At 45.2% G+C, this 25,680-nt stretch overlaps 1 protein-coding gene across 1 annotated transcript; it reads right to left on the reverse strand.

Annotated features, from left to right (window-relative positions):
* Positions 1-8,410: 8,410 nt before the first annotated feature.
* On the reverse strand, positions 8,411-18,610 carry LOC140355912 (NLR family CARD domain-containing protein 3-like). The gene is made up of 9 exons (XM_072440560.1): positions 18,330-18,610; positions 15,726-15,765; positions 15,440-15,629; positions 13,687-15,284; positions 12,829-13,001; positions 12,171-12,338; positions 11,499-11,669; positions 11,367-11,413; positions 8,411-9,149 (listed from the first exon to the last, which is right to left on the reverse strand). The coding sequence occupies exons 1-9, from the start codon at positions 18,593-18,595 to the stop codon at positions 8,533-8,535; spliced, it is 3,270 nt and encodes a 1,089-aa protein (XP_072296661.1). The 5' UTR covers positions 18,596-18,610; the 3' UTR covers positions 8,411-8,532.
* Positions 18,611-25,680: the final 7,070 nt, after the last annotated feature.

Consider the following 25,680-nt stretch of genomic DNA (forward strand, 5'->3'; position numbering starts at 1 on the left):
GAGAGAGAGACAAGAGGAGACGAGAGAGAGACAAGAGGAGACGAGAGAGAGACAAGAGGAGCCGAGAGAGAGACAAGAGGAGACGAGAGAGAGACAAGAGGAGACGAGAGAGAGACAAGAGGAGACGAGAGAGAGACAAGAGGAGACGAGAGAGAGACAAGAGGAGACGAGAGAGAGACAAGAGGAGCCGAGAGAGAGACAAGAGGAGACGAGAGAGAGACAAGAGGAGACGAGAGAGAGACAAGAGGAGACGAGAGAGAGACAAGAGGAGACGAGAGAGAGACAAGAGGAGACGAGAAAGAGACAAGAGGAGCCGAGAGAGAGACAAGAGGAGACGAGAGAGAGACAAGAGGAGACGAGAGAGAGACAAGAGGAGACGAGAGAGAGACAAGAGGAGACGAGAGAGAGACAAGAGGAGACGAGAGAGAGACAAGAGGAGCCGAGAGAGAGACAAGAGGAGACGAGAGAGAGACAAGAGGAGACGAGAGAGAGACAAGAGGAGACGAGAGAGAGACAAGAGGAGACGAGAGAGAGACAAGAGGAGCCGAGAGAGAGACAAGAGGAGACGAGAGAGAGACAAGAGGAGACGAGAGAGAGACAAGAGGAGACGAGAGAGAGACAAGAGGAGACGAGAGAGAGACAAGAGGAGACGAGAAAGAGACAAGAGGAGCCGAGAGAGAGACAAGAGGAGACAATTGCCAGTTTATTTTTGACTCACAATTGTGACTGGGACATTCAACAAAAGTAAGGCAGAAACCTCTTGTATTTATTACACAAATCTGCACATTGAAAATGCTAAATTGTTGAAGTTTGCCAAACTTGACCTAAAAGTATGAATTTAGTGAATGTAGCTCATTAGTTTAGACGATCAGTTGGACTGATTTAAAAGGGAGTTGGACTCCGGAAAAAAATAAATAAAAATAAAATAAAACGTGTGACGTGTAGTAAACTAAAGGGAACAAAGAAAGTTATTACTTGGCTTAAAGCATTCTATTGACAATATTAACTACCCTCTGTGGCTAGGTGAAATTTTTATTTATTTAATTTATTTTTTTCAAGTTTGTATTCAATTAAAATTTTACGTTTTCTCTTTTTTTTATTTAAGTGTAGTTGGAGATGTAATTGCTAACTTAGATTCGGGAGCAGGACCACGCCTCAACCTCTTACCTCCCCAGCAACCACACCTCCACTCTTTAACCACGCCTCTTATTACCCAGAAGGCCTATATATGCAAAGGCCAATCCCAGCATCTCTCGTTGTCTCTGCTCTCTCGACAGAGAGACACTCAGTACAGCGCGTTCATTCAAACAAACCATGAGCCATTTCCTCAGATTCTGATCCGTTCCTAATCTGAGCAATTCAGTCCGAAACATTCAGTCGGTCAGTTCCCCCCAGGACTCACCCAGCGTGATTCCACAGCTCCAAACACCATCAGCTCCTCCGCACCTGTGTCTCTCACGGACCCCACCTCCGGGACACTCCATGTCACCTCCGGGACACTCCATGTCACCTCCGGGACACTCCATGTCACCTCCGGGACACTCCATGTCACCTCCGGGCGTCCACACAGAACACCGACCTCCACAGCAACGGCCTGGACCCACATGCTCTCCTTCTCGCTCTCTGCCCCTCATTTTAACCGGGCGCTATCCGAGCTTCCGGAGCGTCCTCCGTGTGCTGCGCCCAGGCGCGCGTCTCCACTCAGGTGGACACCAGAGACCGTACCGAAGCCGGTGGACATTTCTTTCAGACGCTACGTCAATAAATATCCATGTTTTCGTCAGCCTCACTTCCTGGTTCCACGTCCGTCCGGAGGCGCGCAGCCGATGACGTCACCATTGCTCCACGGGCCGCAGCTTGACCTTTCAGCTCCCCCTGGTGGCGGGAGCCAGGTTGTTCAACTCAATTTAAAGCCAGATTAAACAACGTTCATAGGGACTCGGCAATGTCCCAGCTTGTCTTAACAATGTTGAGTTCAAACGCTCCCTCTTTTCTCAATCTTTCTCATCAATTCTCATCACCTTTGCTGCAGCTGCACTCGACTCCCTCAACATGCTTTCCTCTATCCCTCCTCTGTACCTACATTTTACTGCATGTACCATCAACGCACCATCTTCTACGCGCTGGCTCTTTACCATCCACTATCATTCTGGCTTAAGCTAATCTTTCTTTCGCCCTCTGTTCATGCTGTTCATCGTTCCTACTCTTCTCACGTGAACTCTCAAGCTTCCTTTTCTTTTCTCATGCAACCTTCACACCTCGTAGGCTCACAATTCATGCTTCCACTAAATCACTTTCATGTCACATTCAGCTGTCTGGCTTCGCCGCCACATGTTAGCCACAGGTATCTTCAAAGATTCTGTTTCTAGCATTGCAGCAGGTTCTCATCTTCTCATTCGCATATTACCTTAGGTCAAAATTTCCCCCAGCTCTTGCTTTTCATGCTACCTCATCTTACATGTTTGCCTTGCAGCTCAACGCGCAGCTCAACGCGCAGCTCAACGTGTAGCTCAACGCGCAGTTCAACGCACAGCTCAACGAAACTCGCATCTCTCAGCTCAACGCACAGCTCACAGCTCAATAGCTCAGCTCACAGCTACAGCTCACTGCTCAACAGCTCACAGTTACAGCTCCGTGCTACTACATTCAGCTACAGCCCTCAGCCAACCCACATGTCACAACTTACAGCTCAGTTACAACTACAACTACAGCTCACTCAGAACCCGCCGGCAGCACGCTCGCCCCAGAGCCACGCTCGCCCCAGAGCATCCACGCTCGCCCCAGAGCATCCACGCTCGCCCCAGAGCAGAGCAGCCACAGAGCAGCCACGCTCGCCCCAGAGCAGCCATTCATCCCTCCCTTCATCACTCATCCCGCTCTATTCCCCCCCCTCCCCTTCCCCATTCATCCAAACCATTCGACCCCTTCCCCATTCATCCCACATCCCACTCAAGCTTTTCCGCATCCTCAGAGCCCCGCCCGCAGCCACACGCTCGCTCAGAGCCCCGCCCGCAGCCACACACTCGCTCAGAGCCCCGTCCGCAGCCACATCCTCGCTCAGAGCCCCGCCCGCAGCCACACGCTCGCTAAGAGCCCCGCCGGCAACATGTTCACTCCAAGCACGAATCTCATCAGCAGCCGCGCCCACGCGCTCGCCCCGACCCACGGCAGCGTCCTCATGCTCGCCCCAATCCACGTATTCATTTCCCAGAGCCTCTCTCTGAGCCACCGGGCACAGGGAAGTCTACCACAGAGCCACCGGGATACGCCCCTCTGGTTCTCAACAGTCTCTCCTTCGACCCTCTGCTCGCACAGAGTCCGTTCTCCACTCGATCTTTCGACTCTTCATTAATCCCTCCCTTAATCACTCATCCCGCTCTATTCCCCCCCCTCCCCTTCCCCATTCATCCAAACCATTCGACCCTTCCCCATTCATCCCACATCCCACTCAAGCTTTTCTGCGTCCTCACCAGGGTCTCATCGGGCACCGGGAAGCAGTCTCTCTCCGGAACAGTCACCGGGCACCGGGATGCTCATCCATCTCACATTCCCTCCTTCTTTTCAGAAGAAACATCTCTCAACGTGCACCTTATCCACCGCGCATCGGTTGGTGCATTGGAGACCGCTCGGAGCGCTCCGACCCCTTCCAACCCATTCCAGCTGCCGTGCGTACTACACGGTCCTCAGGCGCATAGTCTCTCTACCAGGCATTCACATAATCCCAGAATTATACCCCACTATCGTTCTGGACATTTTGGGGGTTTGATCAGTCGGAAGGCTTATTCAACACCTCTCTAGTAGATCAATAAGGGACATCTTACTATGCGCAACTCATAATACTCAGTCTATTCCCCTCTATCAATCCGTCTCCTGCATTGCTCATACTCAAGTCACCGTAATTGACCAACTCCTACTCTCGATTCACCGTCCCAAATCCGACGCTCTAAGATCGCTTCAATTCCTACTCCTCAATACTACCACCCTCATATCATTTCATTCCTCTTATTCTCAATCTCATTCATCTCAACTAAATTCCCTCATTCATCGCTCATATTGACTTCTTTGCTACCCGCAGCTCGTCAACTCCTAAATCCATGCAAGCATTTCGCTCTCCACCCCGGAGCAAGGCGACTCCACCATAAATCCAGTTCTATCGACTGCTCGTCCAATCCCATCACTCTTGCATCTTATTCTCCATCTGCTTCCGTCGACGACCACAAACACTAAAACACTATTCAAATGTACCAGAATTAACCCTCGTCTCAGTAACGGACGGACTGCTTTCGATTTCATCCAGCTACTCTTCAAGAGTGCTTGGCTATCCAGCTCCTCTTCCCCCGTGTCACTCGTAACATTATTTTCAGCCAGACTTACGTCAAGATCCAGATCAACTTCCTTCATTTAAATCATTTTGGGGGTTCTGAATCGACTGGGCTGATTACCCGAGACAGAGCCCCATCCTGAGTCTCTACCCAGCCATCTCATCGATCTCTCTCATCTCATCGATCTCTCTCATCTCATCGAGCTCTCTCATCGATCTCTCTCATCGAGCTCTCTCATCTCATCGATCTCTCTCATCTCATCGAGCTCTCTCATCGATCTCCCTCATCGATCTCTCATCGATCTCTCATCGATCTCATCGATCCATCATGACTTATCAATAAACATTCTTTCGTATTTCATTGTTGTGGCGTGGTCCTTGCTAGCTTGAATTTTTAATTTAATTTGTTTTTCTATTTGTATTTTAAATCTTTACATTTTAATTTTAATATCATTTTTTCCCTAAACATATTTCATTTAATTATTATTGTTATAATTATTGTTCGAATTATAATAATAATAGTTATAATTATTATTATTTGTTTTATTGTTTTGTTTGCTTTTGAAATACCACTGCCACACTTTGTATTATCAAATAATAATGATAATCAAACATTTTAAATTAAGATATAAATTAAATAAAATGGACCTTATTCCAGTCAAAATGAATACATTTTTGAAGGATCTTGAAAACACAATCCGTCCAAATGAACAAAACCCAAAGGAAGCAAAAAAGCAAACAACACAAATGAAGAACCTCTTCCAAAAATATGCAGAGAAAAGATTGATTAATCACGGTGATGAAGCAGTGGCTCCCACAGAACAACAATGGAATTGTATTCATGAATATCATCAATCTAAGGTCCTGCATTACAAAACACATCAGATTTGGACAGTGAAAGGAAAAACTGTTGACAAAAAGAAACTGAAAGAACATGAAGAAAAATTATCATTTTCAGTGAAACTACATAAAATGGCAAAAGACATTTTAATTAGAAGAGAGAGACTATTTCTGGCCAATATTCAGGTGAAACCAGAAGAGCATCAAACTATCAGAAAAAACAAAATGAAACAGACAAACAGAGCCGATAAGCGCATCCCTTTTGGAGCGAATAACAAAGATGAAGACTCTAGAACAGATGAAGAGAGCGAGCAGACTGGGGTACGAGGTCGACGTCACAGCTATAGCGACCCCCCCCACCTCTGGCCAAAGGAGAACTGCAGTGCCCCTCCTCTGAAAACAAACATCATAGCGCATATGCACAACTAGCGAAAGAACTGAAGAAAATGAGGACAGAAACGGAACAAGAAAAAACAGCTCCCCACACTTCTACTCCAGCGGTTCCTCCCCTGCAGGGCTCATCCATGGATTCATCTATCATAAGAGATACAACCAGAACCATACCACTGCTGCCAACGAAACATGCTGTAGACTCGGGTACTCTGACTATGGTCCCGTCAGAACCCACTCAAGAACAAAGACAGATGCAGGATTTGAAGGAACAGGTGTTAGCTCTGACAACATTGGTTTCCAGCCAAAATCACATCTCCAAATTCATGCTCGAGCAAATAGTGGCTCAAAAAGAACAACTTGCCACCAATGCATGGTCACCACCTGGATTGGCTTCGGACTCAGATGAAGAAAGAAGATTACAACAACTACTGGAAGAAAAGGAACGGGAAGTGGCGGCTGATCTACGCAGGAAACGAGAAGAAAAAAAACTTGGACGAAAGGGGGAAACAGTCCTAGGAACTGGGCTAATAGAAGCTAAAAGTAAGCAGCAAGTACAGCAGAAACTCCACATTCAAAGAGGAGTGGAACAACAGAAGAAAACGGGTTCAGACCCATTTGTGTCAACACCAAATGAATATGTGGTGTGAGCATTCACAGGAATGGTGGCTGAGCATGATTACGATGACGCTTTCCTGAGTGGAGAACTTCACCCACTCCCCGTCCACAAAGGTACCAAGGAAGAAGAGGATGAGGTTTCTAGCAATGAAGAAGCTCCTCCTCTCGTTGCACCTCTCAGAATGACTGCAAGTAACCAAGAAGTGTACCAACCATTCGCATTGAAAGATCTAGAAGGGCTGATGTTAAAACTGCCCGAACTGACACAAGGTGCGCCGGCCTTCCTCAGAGCATTGACCATGAATACTGCAGGAGAAACACTTTGCTGGGGAGATGTGTCTGCAATTCTTATAAGAGCAACAGATGAGAATACGACGACCAGGATCCGTTCTGAAGTATCCAAACAGATTCATGCTCCAGTTCGAGCATCCACATCATTTGCCACCATAAAGCCTCAGTTAACTCAGGTACTTAAAGGAATGTATCCCACCTGCCTTCCTGACGCACTGTTGGCTCTGGAAATGAAAAATGATGAAGACTACTTTACATATAAGCAAAGAGCTAAAGCACAGTTCCATGATGCAACTGGAGAGCCCATACAACCTGGTACTGGCAACACTATCATGTTCTTTTCGACTCTGGTTAAAGGACCTAAATGTGTCCAGGATCATTTGGCTGATGTTGTTGGTCTTTCCTCAAAGACAGAAAAAGAGTTTGATGCCAACTGCCAACATCACGTTGCTAAGTACCTGAAGGAAAAAAAGGACGGAATGAGGATATGGAAAAAATGAAAATGGCAAAGATCAAATTACAACTCAAAAAGCTCCAAGAAGAGGTGAATGATAAAAAGAAGCAAGTCTGCCAAGGTAATGGCTGTGGCAACAGAAGAGACCCCAGTGTCAGACAGTGCCCAACAGATTGCTATGGCAGTTAAAATGGTCCTGGGACAAGTACAACCCATTATGACACAACCACAGGCCGTCGCATCCGCCACAGGGCCAAAGAACAACACACCTGCTTCAGAAATCATTTACAATCAAGGACGTGAACGTAATACATTCTCTCATGGAAGAGGACGTGGGGCAGGAGCAGGAAGAGGACAAAACAGGTTCAGTGTGACTCCTGATCAGTGCTTAAACTGCTTTGGAACTGGACATTGGGCTCGAGACTGCCCCATAGGGCAAACACAAAGAGGTCAACACCAAATGGCCCCAAACCAACCTTGCCAATTTCAAAGACCTCAAATGATGAATATGAGCCAACCCATGTCAAGCCAGAATCATCTACCACCACCCTTGCCCCTTGTGGTCTCCCTGGTTATACCACATCTTTGGCCTTGGGCTGGCACTGTTTCTGTTTTTCACCAATATTATTGTTATTGCCTGTGTATTGATTATGATTGGATGCTATGCTGTCTTAGATCACTTATAGAACGCTTGATTGCATTTGCTCTTACTAAATAACCTGCACATCTTTTGACCCTGATTACACACGCTATTCCTCTGCCAAACACGAATCTAACTCTGATAGTGACAAGACTCCTATACTTTTTCCAGAATCTGACTAGTCTGATTACTACATCCCACCATGTGTTTACACTAACTGGGGATGCTCCTTGTCTCACATCGATTTTTACTAAATGAGTTATTTTAAGGATTGGCTTGATTATATAATGATTTAATTTGATTTTTAAACATTTAATATGTTTTGGGGGGTTTATGTTTTGTTATTTTGTGAGGTTGCGTCTGGCGCCTCTTTAGTGTGATCACATGTGAATGTGATCAAAAGGGGGAATTGTGGATATTGATCAAATTATTGTCCTGTCTGTGTCCTATTTATCATGAGTCAAGATGATCTTGCTGCATATGGGTCACAATGAACTATTCTGTGTATTTTAACTATTCTGTGTATTTTAACTATTCTGTGTATTTTAACTATTCTGTGTATTTTCTGTTCATCTGTGGACTAGTCTAAACAATCTTAAAGCGGACGTCATAGCGAAGGTCAGGCCATTTTTATCAGACCCATGCAACAGCTTTATAAAACACAGCTAAATCTTGTGAAGAGTGGAATCTCAGCTGCAAGACGAGCAACATGCTACTGTTTTGCCTGTTTTTCCCTGTTTTCATCAAATAAAGAACTTGAGAACGATCTTCGCCTCTCGCAGTCTGTATAGACTAAACTTCGACATTGCATTATATTGTAGTGAGAAAAAACCACAAGATCAAAACTGCTTTTTGTTTTTGTTTCACGACCTCTGTGAGCCCAGATATATTTGGAAAACCTGCAGTGGATCACCTTACATTTTCTCTGATGTGTAAAGAAGAACAAAGAAAAGCTGAGATATTTATAATGTAAAAAAGTCACATATGTCCACCAGGGGGCGCTCTCCTCAGATCCACCACAGACATAGAGCAACTTTCATCCCACAGTCCAAACCCAGGAAACAGAGGCTCAGAGAAGGAGGAGCTGCAGGTGTGGAGGAGGAACAGTTTTCCATCAGAGAGAACCTCATAGAAGGACAGAGATCCAGCCTCAGAGTCCAGGAACACAGACACTCGACCTGAGGAGGAGGAGGAGGAGGAGGAGGAGGAGGAGGAGGAGGAGGAGGAGGAGGAAGAGGAGGAGGAGGAGAAGAGGGGTGTTCGTCTGTTGTTGTGATAGAAAAAGTAACGTCCATCATAGATGCTCAGACTCCAGGACTGATCATTGTCTCCAAACCCACTCTCCTCTCTCTCCCCTCTCCGTCTGATTCCTCTGTAACTCACTGCTACATCAATGATCCCCTTGCGCCAGTCCAGCTCCCAGTAACAGCGCCCCCTCAGGCCAGTGCTGCTCATGACCTGAGGCCAGTATGTAAATCTGTCCTCATGATGTGGACGCTGCTGCTCCTCTGTCGTCATGGTAACTGTCCGTTTGTCCTCAGACAGTTTGAGTCTTCTGTGAGCTGTGTTTGGATCCAGAGAGAACTCACAGGAATCTGAAGACACAAACACATGACATTTTTAGGATTGTAGCTCTATCAAACTGTTCTAATCATTTAGAGAGAGTTTATAATAGTATTTTACCTACAATCATTTATAAAACAATTACATTTATTCCTAAAAGTAATTTTTTTTTTTAATTATTTCAAGAATGAACTGAAGTGTTTATATATATATATAAAACTCTCACCTCACCCTCCGCGGGTGGTCTCTATTTATCCCCCTTCAAGCTCGGGTCTTCTACCAGAGGCCCCTGGGAGCTTGTGGGTTCTTCAGTACCTTTGCTGTTCCTGCACTGCACTTTCCTGGGATCTGCTCAAGCCATTCCTCCAGTTTGGAGGAATGGCATGGCCCCATCCTACCTCAAAGATGCTATAGAACCATATCATCCAAACAGAGCTCTTCACTCTCCAAATGCTGGCCTTCTGGTGGTGCCAAGAGTCTCTAAAAGTACTGTAGGAGGTAGAGAGTTTAGCTCCCAAGCTCCTGTGTTATGGAATCAGCTCCCGGTCCATGTTAAATATGCTGACACAGTCTCTTCATTTAAGTCCAGGCTTAAAACGTTCCTCTTCGAAATCGCTTATGGTCAGACTAGTTAGGAACAGAAACATAAACCCACAGCTTCAGCTACGCTGCCCTAGCAGCAACTGTGCTGGGGGAAGTATGGCAGCTTGAGCACTATCCTCTTCTTCTGACTTCTTATTCTATCAAAAAAAAAAAAAAAAAAATCTTAATTCCACTTGCAAACTGTTCACCGCCTTTTTCTTTTTCTCACTCCTGAGGACCTGTGGACCCAGATGCCCCTCCCCTGGTGAAGTGGTCCCTGCCCCGTATGGATGGTCCCTCATCTGCCTGAAGAGTGGGTCAAGCTCGACTCCGACGGTCCCTCATCTGCCTGAAGAGTGGGTCAAGCTCGACTCTGATGGTCCCTCATCTGCCTGAAGAGTGGGTTCAGCTCCAGTCTCCCTCGCGTCCGTCTGTGAGAGTCAGATCTCTCCTTCACTCTGGAACTCCTCCAGGTTTCTACTTTTCCCAAGGAGGTTTTTTGTAGTTTTTCCTGGCCGAGAAGGAGGGTCTAAGGACAGAGGACTCTGGGACATCGTCCCTCGCCACCACAGACATTGTCTGACTCCATCGCCATCTGACTCCATCACCACCACAGACATTTTCTGACTCCATCGCCACCACAGACATTGTTGATTCATTTCTCCCTGTGGCCCTCAGAGGCAACTGTTGTTGTGAATTTGGGCCTTACAAAAATAAATTGATTTGATTTGGGGGTCATTCCTCCAGTTTGGGGGTCACTGCCCCAAGTGCTCCGGTCACTATGGGCACCACTGATACCTTCACGCTCCAGACCTTCTCCAGCTCCTCTCTGAGGCCTTGGTATTTCTCTAGTTTCTCATGTTCCCTTTTCCGGATATTATCATCCCATGGAACTACAATGTCCACCACCACAGCTTTTCTCTGACCCTTGAGACCACCACAGCTTTCCTCTGACCCTTGAGACCACCACAGCTTTCCTCTGACCCTTGAGACCACCAATATGTCCGGTTGGTTTGTCATTACCATTCTGTCTGTCTGTGTCTGGAAGTCCCAGAGGATGCGTCTCTGTTTGTAGTCGCCGTTTGCTTGATGAAATTCTGTGCTTTCCCTGCTGTTTCATTCATGGGCACCAGACGCACCACGCGCACCATTGACATCTTTCTCCGCACTCCTCTGACACTAATTTGCCAAGAGTGCACACTTGCGCGCATTAGGATAATTCTAATAATCATACATGCCAGCTCTTACCTATTGTCTTGTCCTATTGAGCCTATTGAGCCTCGCTCCGCCGATGCGGTGCGTGGGACCGAAGCCGAGCCAGTATTTCCTGGTAGTTTAAATTACATTTTTCCTCACTGTAAATATGTTTTTTATATTTTTCACTATTTTTGCACTTTGGAGTTTGGCACAATAAATCCACCTGAGCACTTTGAATTCGACATCGCCTGTTTTTAAAGAGAACCCCTACATTTTTCTGTAAGATTTAGCTTTAATAGTAGCTTTTAATTTCAAGCTATATAAATCATATAAACAAAGACAAAAACTTGAGTCTTTTTCAGCTCAAATCTCTCACTCAGATGTTTCCTCTTTAACTGTGAAGACTTGAAGTCTGATAAAGTCACATATTGTTCATGTTTCTTTGAACTGAATGAAATACAGGGACTCACACTTCCTCAGACCTGGGACCATCCACTGTTCTCCAGCAGGATCCAACCTGAAACACACAAGTCCAGTTTAGACCAGACCACAGACCCAGACCTGGACCAACCATGGACCAGAGACTGAACCAGGACCCAGACCTGAGAGAGTCCAGGGGGCAGTGGGGGTCGTCCCGTAGAGCGGTCAGGAGCTCTGCTGAGGGTCCTGGATGGTTGTAGCTCAGGTCTAACTCTGTCAGATGGGAGTGGGAGGAGCTTAGAGCTGAGACCAGAGCAGCCCCGCCCCTTTCTGAGACAAGACATCCAGACAGTCTAAAGACACACAGCATTACACTCATGTGGACACAAGGGGCAGCGTTACACTCATGTGGACACAAGGGACAGCATTACACTCATGTGGACACAAGGGGCAGCGTTACACTCATGTGGACACAAGGGACAGAGTTACACTCATGTGGACACAAGGGACAGCGTTACACTCATGTGGACACAAGGGGCAGCGCTACACTCATGTGGACACAAGGGGCAGCGTTACACTCATGTGGCCACAAGGGGCAGCGCTACACTCATGTGGCCACAAGGGGCAGCGTTACACTCATGTGGACACAAGGGGCAGCGTTACACTCATGTGGCCACAAGGGGCAGCGCTACACTCATGTGGACACAAGGGGCAGCGTTACACTCATGTGGCCACAAGGGGCAGCGCTACACTCATGTGGCCACAAGGGGCAGCGTTACACTCAAGTGGACACAAGGGACAGCGTTACACTTATGTAGATATAAGGGACAGAGTGCATCATGGGAGCGTCTCACCTGAGAGTCTCCAGTCTGCAGGGGGCGCTCTTCAGTCCAGAACACAGCAGCTCCACTCCTGAGTCCTGGAGGTCGTTGTGAGACAGATCCAGGAGTGTGAGACTGGAGGAGCTGAGGACTGAGGCCAGAGGACCACAGCTGTGAGGGGACAGGACACAGGCAGGAAGACTGAGGACAGAGGGACATTAGAGACTAGAACAATGACACAAAAGTTTAAAGTGCATATGAGTTTCATGTTTTTCTAATTATGACTCAGTTGGTGGGTCACTGCCTGTGGTCGAATTGATCATATTTTGATATATTTCAAGTTGTAGATTTGAAAGAAAAATGTAACATTTAAAGTTGAAAATTTAAGGAAGTAGAGCAGATTCTTATTAACTCTTAGTTAACTGTTCTGTTATTATATTATGAATTTCTAGAGACATTTGAAAAGGGAGGAGACAGAAAACTCTAAATGAAAGTCTATAATATTTAGGTGTATGTACAGTATATACAGTAACAGTTGTGGAATTATCACTCTACATGTCACATCAGGTTCTCATGTCCAACCAGAAAGCAACATTATAAACACCATCATAATGGTCAAACTGGAAACTATGTATCAGTGAAAAGTATAATCAAACCTCTCATATGCACTTTAAATACAGTCTGGACTCACAGGACTTTGGTGGAGGCTTTGATCACCGGCAGCAGACCCAGGAGAGCTGTCTCTGAGGCCCCGTATTTCCTCAGGTCAAACTCCTCCAGGTCTGAGTCTGAGGAGAGTAAGAGGAAGGACACAGCCGTCCACTCAGCGGGAGAACTTATCCTGGAGAGACATCCTCCTCTCATGTCGGTGTAATCCCTCATTCGTCCAGGCGTGTTCCATAGTAGAAAAAGCTTCAGTTGTAGTCATCTGGACTCAGTTTGAAAAAGTAGACGTTTCGACTCTCATCCAAGAGTCATTGTCAATAACAGAATTTAGGTCGAGAACTCCGATATTAATACTGTTCTGTGGTAAGACCCGCCCATTGGGCGGAGCCTTCCTGAAGTAGAAAGAGTTGTTTGTTTCAACAGAAACTCCCCCTTGTATCTACCGAGCTAGCCTATTCAGAATCTTAATGGGCTATTAGAATCCTCTTTGTCTTTGTGAGACCCTGGCTCAAACACCCTGAGTACCTGATTAGCATCTGAATGTCCTGGTACTGGTCCTCTACCTTTCCAGGGGTTCAGTAACCCATTATAAATAACAGGAAGATTAAACCTTAGCCCTCCATTTCTGTTTAAAGAAGGCATTTCTTTTTTTAACAAAAATAGCTTCCTTGACTCCTCTTTCAAACCATCTTTTCTCCCTGCTTGAGGTGAGGTGAAGGTTTTAAGCAGGGAGAAAAGATGGTACAGAACAGTATTAATATCGGAGTTCTCGACCTAAATTCTGTTATTGACAATGACTCTTGGATGAGAGTCGAAACGTCTACTTTTTCAAACTGAGTCCAGATGACTACAACTGAAGCTTTTTCTACTATCCTCCTCTCATGTATCTCTGTGTCTGCTCCATCAGACTAAGGTCGTTCAGCTCGTTCAGACAGTGGAACAGGTTCAGACTTCTCTCTGCAGACAGACCCTTTTCATTCAGCTTCTCTTTGATGTACTCCACTGTCTCCTGATTGGTCCCTGAGCTACTTCCTGTCTGAATTAGCAGACCCTGCAGCAGGCTCTGATTGGTGGACAGAGACAGCCCCAGAAGGAAGCGCAGGAACAGGTCCAGGTGTCCGTTTGGACTCTGTAAGGCCTGGTCCACAGCAGAGCAGTAGAAGTCTGCCTCAGACTCAGGACTCTCAGAGGAGTGTGGTGGTGACAGCAGGTTCTCTCCAGAGCTGAAGAAGGTCTGATGGACGTGAAGAGCAGCCAGAAACTCCTGCACACTCAGATGGATGAAGCAGTAGACCTTGTCCTGGTACAGGCCTGGCTCCTCTCTAAAGACCTGTGTGAACACTCCGGAGTACACTGAGGCCGCTGCAGCGTCCAGCCCACACTCGCTCAGGTCACTCTCGTAGAAGATCAGGTTTCCTTTCTGCAGCTGCTCAAAGGCCAGTTTTCCCAGAGACTGCACCATCTCATTGGTCTCTGGAGTCCAGTGAAGGTCTGCCCCTGATCCCTGGTGATACTTGATGTTCTGGACTTTGGCCTGCACCACCAGGAAGTGGATGTACATCTGTGTGAGAGTCCGGGGCAGCTCTGGTCTCTCTGTTTGTTCCAGAAGCTTCTGTATAATTGTGGAGAGGATCCAGCAGAAGACCGGGATGTGGCACATGATGTGGAGGCTGCGGATGCTCTTGATGTGGGAGATGACGGCTGTGGCCTCGTCTCTGAACCTCTTCCTGAAGTACTCCTCCTTCTGCGGGTCGGCAAACCCTCGCACCTCTGTCACCATGGAGACGCACTCAGCAGGGATCTGATTGGTCGCCGTGGGGCGCGTGGTTATCCAGAGGCGAGCGGAGGGAAGCAGGCTCCCCCTGATGAGGTTTACCAGCAGCACGTCCAATGAGACGGACTCTGTGGGGTCGCTCAGGACCCGGGTTTGTCTGAAGTCCAGAGGAAGTCTGCACTCGTCCAGACCGTCTAAGATGAAGAGCACCTGGAGCTGTTGGAAGCTGCAGAGATCTTTGGATGGACTGAAGAAGTGGTGCAGCAGCTCCACCAGGCTGAACTGTGTGTCTCTGAACACATTGAGCTCTCTGAAAGTGAACAGGAACAGCAGCTGGAGCTCCTGATGGGCCCTGCCTTCAGCCCAGTCCAGACTGAACTTCTGAGTCAGCACTGTTTTCCCCACGCCAGCCACGCCCTTCGTCAGCACCGCTCTGATTGGCTCTGGTGAATGTGAGCGGGCTTTAAAGATGTCTTCACATGTGATGGTGGTCTCTGGAGCGGCCGCTCTCCTGGACGTGCTCTCCATGTGTCTGACCTCGTGTTCCTGGTTGACCTCTGAGGCTCCGCCCTCTGTGATGTGAAGTTCTGTGTAGATCTGGGTCAGGGGGGCGGAGTCTCCTGCTTTAGCCACGCCCTCAAACACACAGCTGAACTTCTGCTGCAGATGAGACTTCAGTTTATCTCCACAAACTCCAACAGTGTTTCCTGAATAAAGACACAAACAACTGTCAACTCAAGCTCCTTCTGATTTGTGAAAACTTCTTCTTCACTAAAATGTCAAATGATCTACTTTTAATTGTAAAGTTAAACAGATCAGAGCCTGGAGCTGTTCCTCAGATGGACAGTAACAGAGTTCTTACTGTCCTGCAGGCGCTGGGCCAGCTGCTCCTGGTCCATCCTCCTCAGGAAGTCCAGGGTGATGTTCAGAACCTCTCTGCTGCTCGGCTCCTCCCCCTTACTCTCAGAGCCTTCTGGGTAATCTGACGCCAGGAGCCTGTGGAGCCTCTGCAGATGCTCTATGACAAAAGTCAGGACGTCCTCCTCCAGACGCTGGAACATAACAATAAAAGAAGAGTTTGAGTCACAGAGAGAACCTGAGGAGCGCACCAGAGAACCCCACACATGCTGCGGTCGTGGGATACTCACCCTGAAGATGGCGTCCAGCTGCTCCTTTGGACCTTGCTCCCTGTAAAACAATAAAATCATTATAATCTCTTTGTTTTCAGACTCATGGTCCTTGCACATGAGCTTCTGGCTGTGTCTCTTCATTAGCAAAAACGGAAGTGCAATCATTGACATGATTTGTTTTAGGCGCAAATCTTTTCTTTCTAGTCAATAGTATCCACCATTTTGGGGACGGCTTTGCAACATTATTAGTATGTCGGTGTAGTCCCTCATTTGTCCAGGAGTGTTCCATTGTAGAAAAAGGTTCAGTTGTAGTCATCTGGACTCAGTTTAGAAAGCACAAGACGTTTCGACTCTCATCCAAGAGTTCCTGGCTCACTCACCCTGAGGACCTGATTAGCATCCGAATGCCCTGGACCTCTACCTCTCCAGGGGTTCAAAATTCCATTATAGACTACAGGAAGATTGAATCTTAACCCTCCATTCGATAACGGGAAGCACCGGGATGGGAAGCTCCAAATAGAAGTATATAGGAAACTTACACACACGGACCAGTATAGTATCAGGTAATAGCCCATTAAAGGGCTGATAGTAAACAAGAGGCTAGCTTGATAGAAAACAAAGAATGTTAAGTGTTTCTGTTTTTACTTAGTTCTGTTTTTTACTTAGTTCTGTGGTAAGCCCAGCCCAATAGAATAAACATCGGAGTTCCGGGCCTAAATTCAATTATTGACAATAACTTTTGGATGAGAGTCTAAAACTGAGTCCAGGTGAAACAACTGAACCTTTTTCTACAACAATATTAGTAGTAAGTTGATCAAACTTATTAATAATGATATAATCCACCTTTGCACACACTTTGTTGGAAACAGTGTCATTTGTGCGACACATGTATTTCCACAGAAAACACCTTCATGTTGTGCTGCTGGTTGAGTTGTGATAAAAGATGAAAAGATGTTATTGATTCTGTTCATTTCCAGAGAACTGCTGCGGTGGCTAATGCTCAGCTCATCTTTTCTCATCATCTTCACTCTGACTTAAGTAACACAAGACTGTATCACAGGATTTTAGACAATCTACACAGAACGCACACTTTCATCTCTTGTAAAGTGATTTTAGCTCATGATTATATTTGATATCAGAGGTCATAAGGTCAAACAGATAAGATAAACCAAAGAAAGGTATAACTTGTGTTTGCAGCAGCTTCATGTTGAACCACGTGGAAGAGGCAGAAGAACCCTGAGTTTGACTGAAAGGGAAATGTTTGAAGTCAACTACATTTGACTATTTTACACAGTATTTGTTTCTAAAATATGAACAAGTGGATCAATAATTGTGTTCTATATTTTCAGGTGACCAGAAGCTCTCAAATGTTCTGAGGTAAAATCTTGTCTGTTTCTGTTTGACACTGTTGAATGTTGTGTTTGTCAGTAAGTCACAGGACAAAACATGAATGCCTTGTTTCATATAATATATATTATTATGATGATATAATGAGTACTTTTCCAGATATCTGCTGCATGGTCAGCTGATCTTTAACTCTTAAAACACAAGACTGCAGAACATATTCAGATGATTTTGAGGAGACAGTTTTCATCCACAGACACAACATGAAATGTGCTTTGAACTCATGTTATATTTGATCCCAGAGCTCATGAGATGGACAATATTGAGTGACTTATAACTTGTGTGTTCTCAGACTGCTTCATGTTAAATCACGTGCAGAGGCAGAAGAACCCTGGAGTTCACTTGAGAGGGAACTGTTTGAAAAGAACTACAGTATTCCAATAGAAGAGTTTGAGGAATGATTGTGCTCCTTGTTTCATGTGTTCAGGGGCTTTTAAGTGTTGGACAAAAGGTGAATTGGGGCTAATTAATTCATTATGAATTTACAGCTTTTTTGTAACTATAGTAACTGAGAGTTTTAGAAGAGAAGTAATACATATGTGAGCTGAAGATGAGTCGTCAGAGGATTATATTAACTGTCTATCTTGAGTCTTTTAATGAGTGTATTTTAAAATGTGAACAATGTTCTAGAATTAAATAGTTTGACTGTTGTGATATGTATTGTACAAACGTTGGATTTGCATTTTTAATCAAATAGTCAGTTTCTAAGCTACTGTGCATGAGTGAGTTTTATTTTGAAAAGCACAATAGCCTTTCCCAGTATAAATGCAACAGCAGCGGGTGTAAAAATACAAGTCTTAATGTAAGATACTGTCCACATGCATCAGTAAGAAGCAGTTCTCTCATCACTGTAAGTTTACTGCAGATTTACAGCATTCTACATTCTGCTCTTTACCGTATAGAAACACTACTTTTTCTTACAGTGTGTGGGTTCTTTGGTCAAATGCAGCTGAAAAACAATGTGAATCATAAATCCAAATCCATCATCTACAGTGGTCCAGTTGTTAGACTCTGATGTGTTCAGTCCTGGTTCAGAACAGATGATTCTCTGAGACTCTGTACAATCTGTAGAAGACCCTGTCCCACCTGAACTCATCTGTCTCACACTGAGAGCAGCTCCATTCAAACACAGGATCACTGTTTGCACTGATGAAGGATGAGCAGCAGGTGGCGCTGTCCTAAGAACGTGTCCAGAGCTCTGGATGAAGCAGGTCTTACCTCTGGTCTTCAGGAGGAACTTCACTAAAGGTCGGAGGAAGGTATTTAGAGTCATCACTTTTCAGAGACAGAGAGCTGGGTCCAGGTCCAGGTCTGGGTCCAGGTCTGGGTCCAGGTCTGGGTCCAGGTCCAGGTCCAGGTCTGGGTTTAGACCCGGGGCCAGGTCCAGGTCCAGGTCCAGGTCTGGGTCCAGGTCTGGGTTTAGACCCGGGGCCAGGTCCAGGTGGGTCCATGTTGTAGGAGCTGGAATCAGAAGAAGAGTCCATTTGAACAGAACATACAGAGATGTCTCCTGTTTAGAAGCTCTGTTCTCCAGATGTGGAGTTACTGTGTCTCCCTCTGCTGCTCACATGACCACATTACACTCAACTGCCTGTCACTTTTTACAAATATTCTTCCTCCTTAATAGTGTATTATAAATGATTAGACTGTGATTAAAGCGGGACTATATAAAGACCTTTAAAGTCTGTAAACAAATACATTCTAAATTCCTGAACGGAGCAAAAGTTTCAGTGGAACATAATGTGATTTCACTGGAGAAACTGGGATTAACCTCAGAATATCACAAAATATGACAAATCCAGGTGTTTGAGTCAAAGTGAAAGCCTCAGAGACGTGTGAGTGACATCAGAGCTGCTTTAAACACATTTAACACTGGATTTTACTGCATTTGTTTTATTTAAAGCAGATTATGAAAGACAAATGTATTGTTTTTAACCTAAACTAGTTGTAATCAAATACTTGAGCTGGTATGAACCAAAACCATGTTTAAAAGAGTCGACACCAGGTCCCAACAGGAGGCTTCAAACCTGTTTTACTGGATTCATATGTCAGACTTTTCTAAACATGTCGTCTAGTTTTAGACTTTAGACTTTATTGTTCCTCAGGGGAAATTCTTTTCCACAAACACAGAAGTCGTTTGACAAAAGCACAAACAGACTAAATGTCTTTAGTTTGACATGTTGAAGGTTCTAATGTGACTTCCTGGTTGGACAGATGTGACATACGTAGAGTTCATTCACACTAAGCTCACTGTAAACAAGGACCAAAGCTCGTCTCATTTACATCAGAGTTATTGTTTTACAAATACAAATATATGAAAAAGGATCAATCTTTGTTCCATTATTTGATGTGTTAATCATAAGAAATACTCACTGCGTCAGCGTTGTCTCTGAACAGCTTTACTTTGACTTCCAACAGTCACGTGACCTGCACCGCACCTGTCTCTGTGACAGGTGCAGTGGCAGGTTTGACAGGTTTGTTTTGAACACTTTGTTTCCCGTAGTCTTTATTAGACAGGAAAGGACAGAGTGAAATGGGGCTGAGAGAAGGGAGGACATGCAGTAAACTGTCTGAGTCGGGATTCGAACTCGCGACCCTGAACAGATGATTTTACGCTTTCCACATCCAGTTTAGCGTTCACTCAAGCCCCAGACAGAGGGGGAGGGGCTTAAATCAAAGACTCTCAAATCAACTTGTAACGCTAAGTCATTGATAAATATGCACTGTCCCTTTTTTAAATAAAAACATTAAAAAAAAAAAAAAAAAAAAAAAAGTGAATATATTCCGAGTGAAACGAAAAAAATATTCCAACTTAGGGTGTCCGTATCCGGGGAAAAAACAAAGAGTGATCCTACCAGATTCTTAGGTCACATGGGTCGCTCGCCACCTCTTGCAGAGGATAAGAATCAGGGGGTGTCAGGGGGGAAAAAAAACCTGACCATTGAGTCTTGGAATGATCTGTAACCGCTTCAGTTAGTTTCGAGACGTTTAACAGCAGGAAGCGGAAATGGCTTGGTGCTTCGGCCATTTTTATACTAGCGCCCCTTGTGGTTGGGCCAATGAAAATGTATGAGGGGGCAATATCAATCATTTAGAACCGAATGAGACATGGGTTACAGGGTCCCCCCCTGACCTCATGTACGTCCCGTACATGGACTGGACTGACAGCTGTCAGATGGATGGCCAGGAGAGTGTTGATAACCAATATCCTCCTCAGGCACGGCAATTGAAAACACTTTTCCAAGTCCATCAAATAGTGATTGTATGCTTTTCAGAATTGGATGGCCCAGATGGCTGTAGTGTAGTCTGTCTGGTGGGCGTCTTGCTCTTGTTGAGCTTCTTTTTGGTTGTTCCGGGGTGAATGTTTCAGACTCAGGACCAGAAGGTAGGGTCTGCACTGAATGTGGTGAGTCAGGTTCAGAGACAGAGTCAGCAATTGAGTCATCACGTTCAGGGTCTGGAGGGTTTGTTTCAGGATCTATTGGTTCTTGCTGAATATCAGTGCAGTGTTCAACTTGGGCAAGAATTTCTGTTTCAGTGTCTGATGAATGTTCTGGCAGTTCTGATATTGTGTCTTGAATTTCAGGAACAATTTTTTCGGTAGGAATGTTCAAGGTAGTTACAAATCGTGTAGGCTCTGAGTAAGGCAAGTTGTACCAATTGGTTGGCAGTATTTCGTCATCGGATAGTAGTTCATCTTCAGCAATTTCAGTGTCTGTCGTTAGATGTACTGGCGGTTTTACTGTTCTTTTGGCATGTGATGGCTGGACTTGAGATGTGACAGGTAGGTATCCACAAGGCAAAAGTAGGTCTCGATGGAGTGTTCTTAATGGTTTGTCTGCGTGTTCAAGACGTACGGTGTATACAGGTAAGTTTGTAGCCTTCTTCACCACCACATATGGTTCCGATTCCCATTTGTCTGCAATTTTGTGTTTTCCTCTAAGTCTGACGTTCCGGACAAGAACTCGATCTCCCACTTCAAGTTCAGATGCAATGACTTTTTGGTCGAAGCGTCTCTTATTCTTCAGCATACTTTTACTTGCATTCTCTGAAGCCAATTGGTAACTTTTTTCCAGATGTAATTTTAGCTTCTGAACATATTCAGAGTGATTCAGACTGGATTTGGACACAGGCAGGCCAAATATTAGATCTATTGGGAGTCGTGGTTGGCGACCAAACATTAGTTCATATGGGGTGAATCTAGTAGTGTCGTTTTTAGTGCAATTGTAAGCATGAACAAGTGGTTTTACAAAGTCTTTCCAATGGGTTTTTTCCTGTTCTGCCAGCGTACCAAGCATGTCCAGTAATGTTCTGTTGAATCTTTCGACGGGGTTTCCTCTTGGGTGATATGGTGTAGTTCTTATTTTGTGAATGCCAGCCAGTGAACAGAGTTCTTTTATTGTTCGTGATTCAAAATCTGGTCCTTGGTCGCTGTGAATTTTCTGTGGAATCCCATAGTGCACAAAGAAATTTTCCCAGAGACTTTTGGCTACAGTTCTCGCCTTCTGATTCGGAGTTGGTATGGCAAGGGCGTATTTAGTAAAATGATCCGTTATGACCAGAATGTCTTTGATTTTGCTTTTATCAGGTTCCAATGTCAGGAAATCAATACAAACAAGTTCAAGTGGTTGGGAAGTTCTGATATTCACCAGTGGTGCAGCCTTTTCTGGTAGTGTTTTGCGTTTTATGCATCTCTCACATGTCTTCACCTTGGTCTGTACATCGTTGGCCATCCGTGGCCAATAAAAACGGTTCCGGACCAGATCCAAGGTACGTTCAATGCCCATGTGGCCCATCTGATCATGTAGGCTGAACAAAACATACGCACGACATTCATGGGGAAGCACAAGCTGATGTTGGAACTGGTTGTCAAGTTGCCTTCTCCGTACGAGGACGTTGTTATGGAGCTCCAAACGATTTAGGTCCCGTAATAGGAGCGGCAGCTCTGGCAGTTGTTCCCTCAAGGAAGGTGGTGGTGATTCGCCAGTCTCCAATTGTGCTATCACGTGTCTGAGAATAGGATCCGTGCGTTGCTTGTCAGCTATGTCAGATGTGCTCAAGTGAGGATCCAAAGAGGAAGTAAACTGCTCGTCAGCAGTGAAACTATCTGGAAGGCTGTCAGTGGACATAGACAAGGAATGAACGAGAGCATAATCAGGAGCACTACAGATTAGTTGTCTGTCAGAAAGAGCTTGTACAGTATGTTGATCAATTGTTATGACGTTGGGGCATTCGAGATGTTGCTCAGCAAATCTGAGAATTCTGTCCTGTTCTTTTTGTGACATTAGGTCATTTGAGAGTTTTCCATGGGGTCTGCGTGAAAGTCCGTCTGCATCAGCATTTTGTTTTCCAGCCCGGTACGTGATCTTGAAGGAATATGTTGATAGAGCAGATAACCAGCGGTAGCTTGTGGCATCCAGTTTTGCTGAAGTGAGGAGATAAGTTAAAGGATTGCTGTCGGTCACAACAGTGAAAGAGGTACCATACAGGTAATCACTGAATTTTTCAGTGACAGCCCATTTGAGAGCCAGAAACTCCAGCTTGTGGGCTGGGTATCTTGACTCACTCCGGGATAACCCCCTACTGGCGTAGGCAATCACCCTTTTTCCTCCTTTCTGCTCTTGGTACAGTACAGCACCGAGCCCGATGGAACTGGCGTCAGTGTGTAACAGGTAGGGCTTCCTTGGGTCAGCGAAAGCAAGAACTGGGGCAGAGGTTAATTTTTCCTTAATTTTTTCAAATGTTTCTTGGCACGCAGATGTCCAACGGCCTCCAAATGGCTCTTTCGGATTAAGGTAGTTATCTGGCTTGATCAAGGCCTTCAGTTTCTTTTGGGACGGTGGATATCCAGAGGTAAGTTCATGAAGTGGCTTCACAATGTTTGAGTAGCCTTGCACAAATCTTCTGTAATAACCAGAAAATCCCAAAAATGATCGGAGTTCTTTTAAGTTCTTAGGAATTGGCCATGATCTCAAGGCTTCAGTTTTCTGCGGATCAGTTTCAACACCGTTTCGGGACACAACATGGCCGAGGTAACGGACAGAGGTTTGGAAAAAGATGCATTTTTCGACAGAGAGTTTAAGTCCAAAGTCTTTCAGCCGGTTTAGGACTTTCATAAGTCGTTCCTCATGTTGCTCCAAGGTTGGTGCAAAAACGATGAGGTCATCAATAAACACCAGTACCTCTTTGAGATTCATCTCCCCAACGCATTTTTCCATTAAGCGTTGAAATGTAGATGGAGCATTGGTGACCCCTTGAGGCATCCGATTGAATTCCCAAAATCCTAGTGGGCAGACAAAAGCAGTTTTATCCTTGTCCTTTTCATCCATTTCGATTTGATAATATCCGGACTTTAGGTCCAAAACAGAAAACCATTGAGATCCTGTGAGTGCTGTGAATGTGTCTTCAAGCTTGGGAAGAGCGTAGGCATCCTTTATGGTTTGTAGGTTAAGTTTCCTGTAGTCAATGCAGAGTCGGACACTGCCATTCTTCTTTCTCACGACTACTATCGGTGAGGCAAAAGGTGACTCTGATTCTCTTATTACTCCTGATTCTGACAATTCTTGAAGATGCTTTCTCACAGCATCAATATCTTGAGGATGTATGGGTCGAGGTCTCTGTTTGAATGGCGTTGAATCAAGCAGCTTTATTTGATGTTTTACTCTGTTGGTTCTACCAAAGTCTAAATCATGTCTTGCAAAAACATCCGGGATACTATTAAGTTTTTTGATTATTCTGTTCTTCCACTCAGGAGTGAGAGGAGAGTTTTCAAAGTTGTAGTCAAACTGTGGCTTTGGCAAAGAGTTACACATGGATTCTGAACCGGTCTGTGCAGCACAGGAAATTGATTGAAATGCACTGATCTCTGCAAGCATGGCACGAGGAGGTAGAGTTACATCGTGGTCAGATTCGTTAGTGACTGGGACTGGCAGGAAAATTGGATTCTGGCTTGAGAAATCAACAAGACAGGACTGGATCATCAACCCGCCAGGCAATTGAAATGAGGTAGGATGTTCAATCATGACGGATTTTTCTGCTTGTAACGAATGTGAGATCACGATGCCATCTAGAAGCATGGTCTGTCCAGCCGGAATAGTTTTTTGAGTTGTGCTGTAGAGTTTCACAATTCCATGATGCTCTTCTCTTTTTAATTTATGTCTGTTTTCAAGTATTTTCAGGACAGCACGATAACCATACGGAACTGGGTTGAAGTCAGGACTTTGCTCATGGTGGACTGTGTAGACAATGTCCAGCGTATTGGTTCCAATCAGGACAAATGGCTGATGGGTTTTAAAGTCAGGCACTACCAGAGCCAACGTGGCAACGTCTATTGGAGTACCCAGGAAGTCGGGAGGAAAAGTGATGTTGAGACTGATGTAGCCCAGATAAGGTACTGCTTGTCCGTTTGCTCCTTCAACTTCAAGAAGGTCGTCCAGAGGTCTGAGTTGATGGTCTGATAGATGAGCGTTGTAAACTGATTCAGGAATGGTGGTAACTTGTGAACCAGTATCCAGCAGACAATTGATTGGTGCATTTTGGATGATAACTTGAGTAGTACATTTGGTACCGATTAGTCCCCTTGGTAATGTGTTGAAAGGTTGTCGAAGTTCATGTTTGGGACACCAAGATGAGGCAGCCTCCGCTTGTCCCGCAGGAGAGACTGATCCTAGTTTAAATGGCTTTGATTGTTGTTCTGCTCCCACTGTGCCTGTTTTTGTTGTAATCGTAATTTCTTTTGCTGTACCAGTGTAGGATTAGCTGGTTGGTTGCATGTACTAGCAATGTGGCCATCTTCTCCACACTTGAAACAAAATCCGGGTCTTGGTCTTGTATTCTGGCCTTGGCTTCCGCCTGGTGATTGGAAAGAATGTGCTTTGCTGCGATTGGTGGTTTTCAAAGTCGGGGTGGTTTGAGCGAGGAGTGCTGACATTTGTTGCTGCAGTTTCTTCATTTGCTGTTTTAACTCATTGATTGAAGCAGAGTCTGTATCCGCATGGTTACAGGGACATGTGCTTTGAGCATGAAGAGTTGCTCGCTGCTTGATGGAACTTATGTGTTTCCTCATCAAGCTCTCCTTTACTTGTTGCCTGTCCTCTTCAGTTCTTAGAAGGAGGAGCAGTTCCGCAAAAGATGGAGGATTCTCCCTCTTTTGTTCAAGTTGCAACTTGCAAATAATTATATTGTCCCAGCACCCTCTGCAGAATTGTTTCAGCAATTGTTTGTCGATGTCAGTTGCAGCAACTCCACCTTGTTTGACAACCGTGTTCAGGGTCAGCAGCAGACGTTGAAGATAACTTGAAGGTTTTTCACCGTGATCTTGAAATGTGTTCAGAAATTGTGCAAACAATTCTTCTCCATCCTGCACAGTGGAGTAAGCAGAGTCCAACATTTGTAGATAGATGGATGGCAATGTGTCAGGTTTCAGGCCCTTTATTACATCAGCAGCGGGTGACAAGAGGCTTTCGCACATTTTTCTAGTCACATGTAGCGGCGGTAAATTCACATCAGCTAACAACAGTTCAATGTGAGATCGCCAGCTTTCATAATCCATTTCATTTGATGGTTTAGG

Source organism: Eucyclogobius newberryi, unplaced genomic scaffold (genome assembly GCF_026437365.1).
Source record: "Eucyclogobius newberryi isolate DKJ021-1_F unplaced genomic scaffold, fEucNew1.0.hap1 SCAF_12, whole genome shotgun sequence".
Taxonomy (NCBI): domain Eukaryota; kingdom Metazoa; phylum Chordata; class Actinopteri; order Gobiiformes; family Gobiidae; genus Eucyclogobius; species Eucyclogobius newberryi.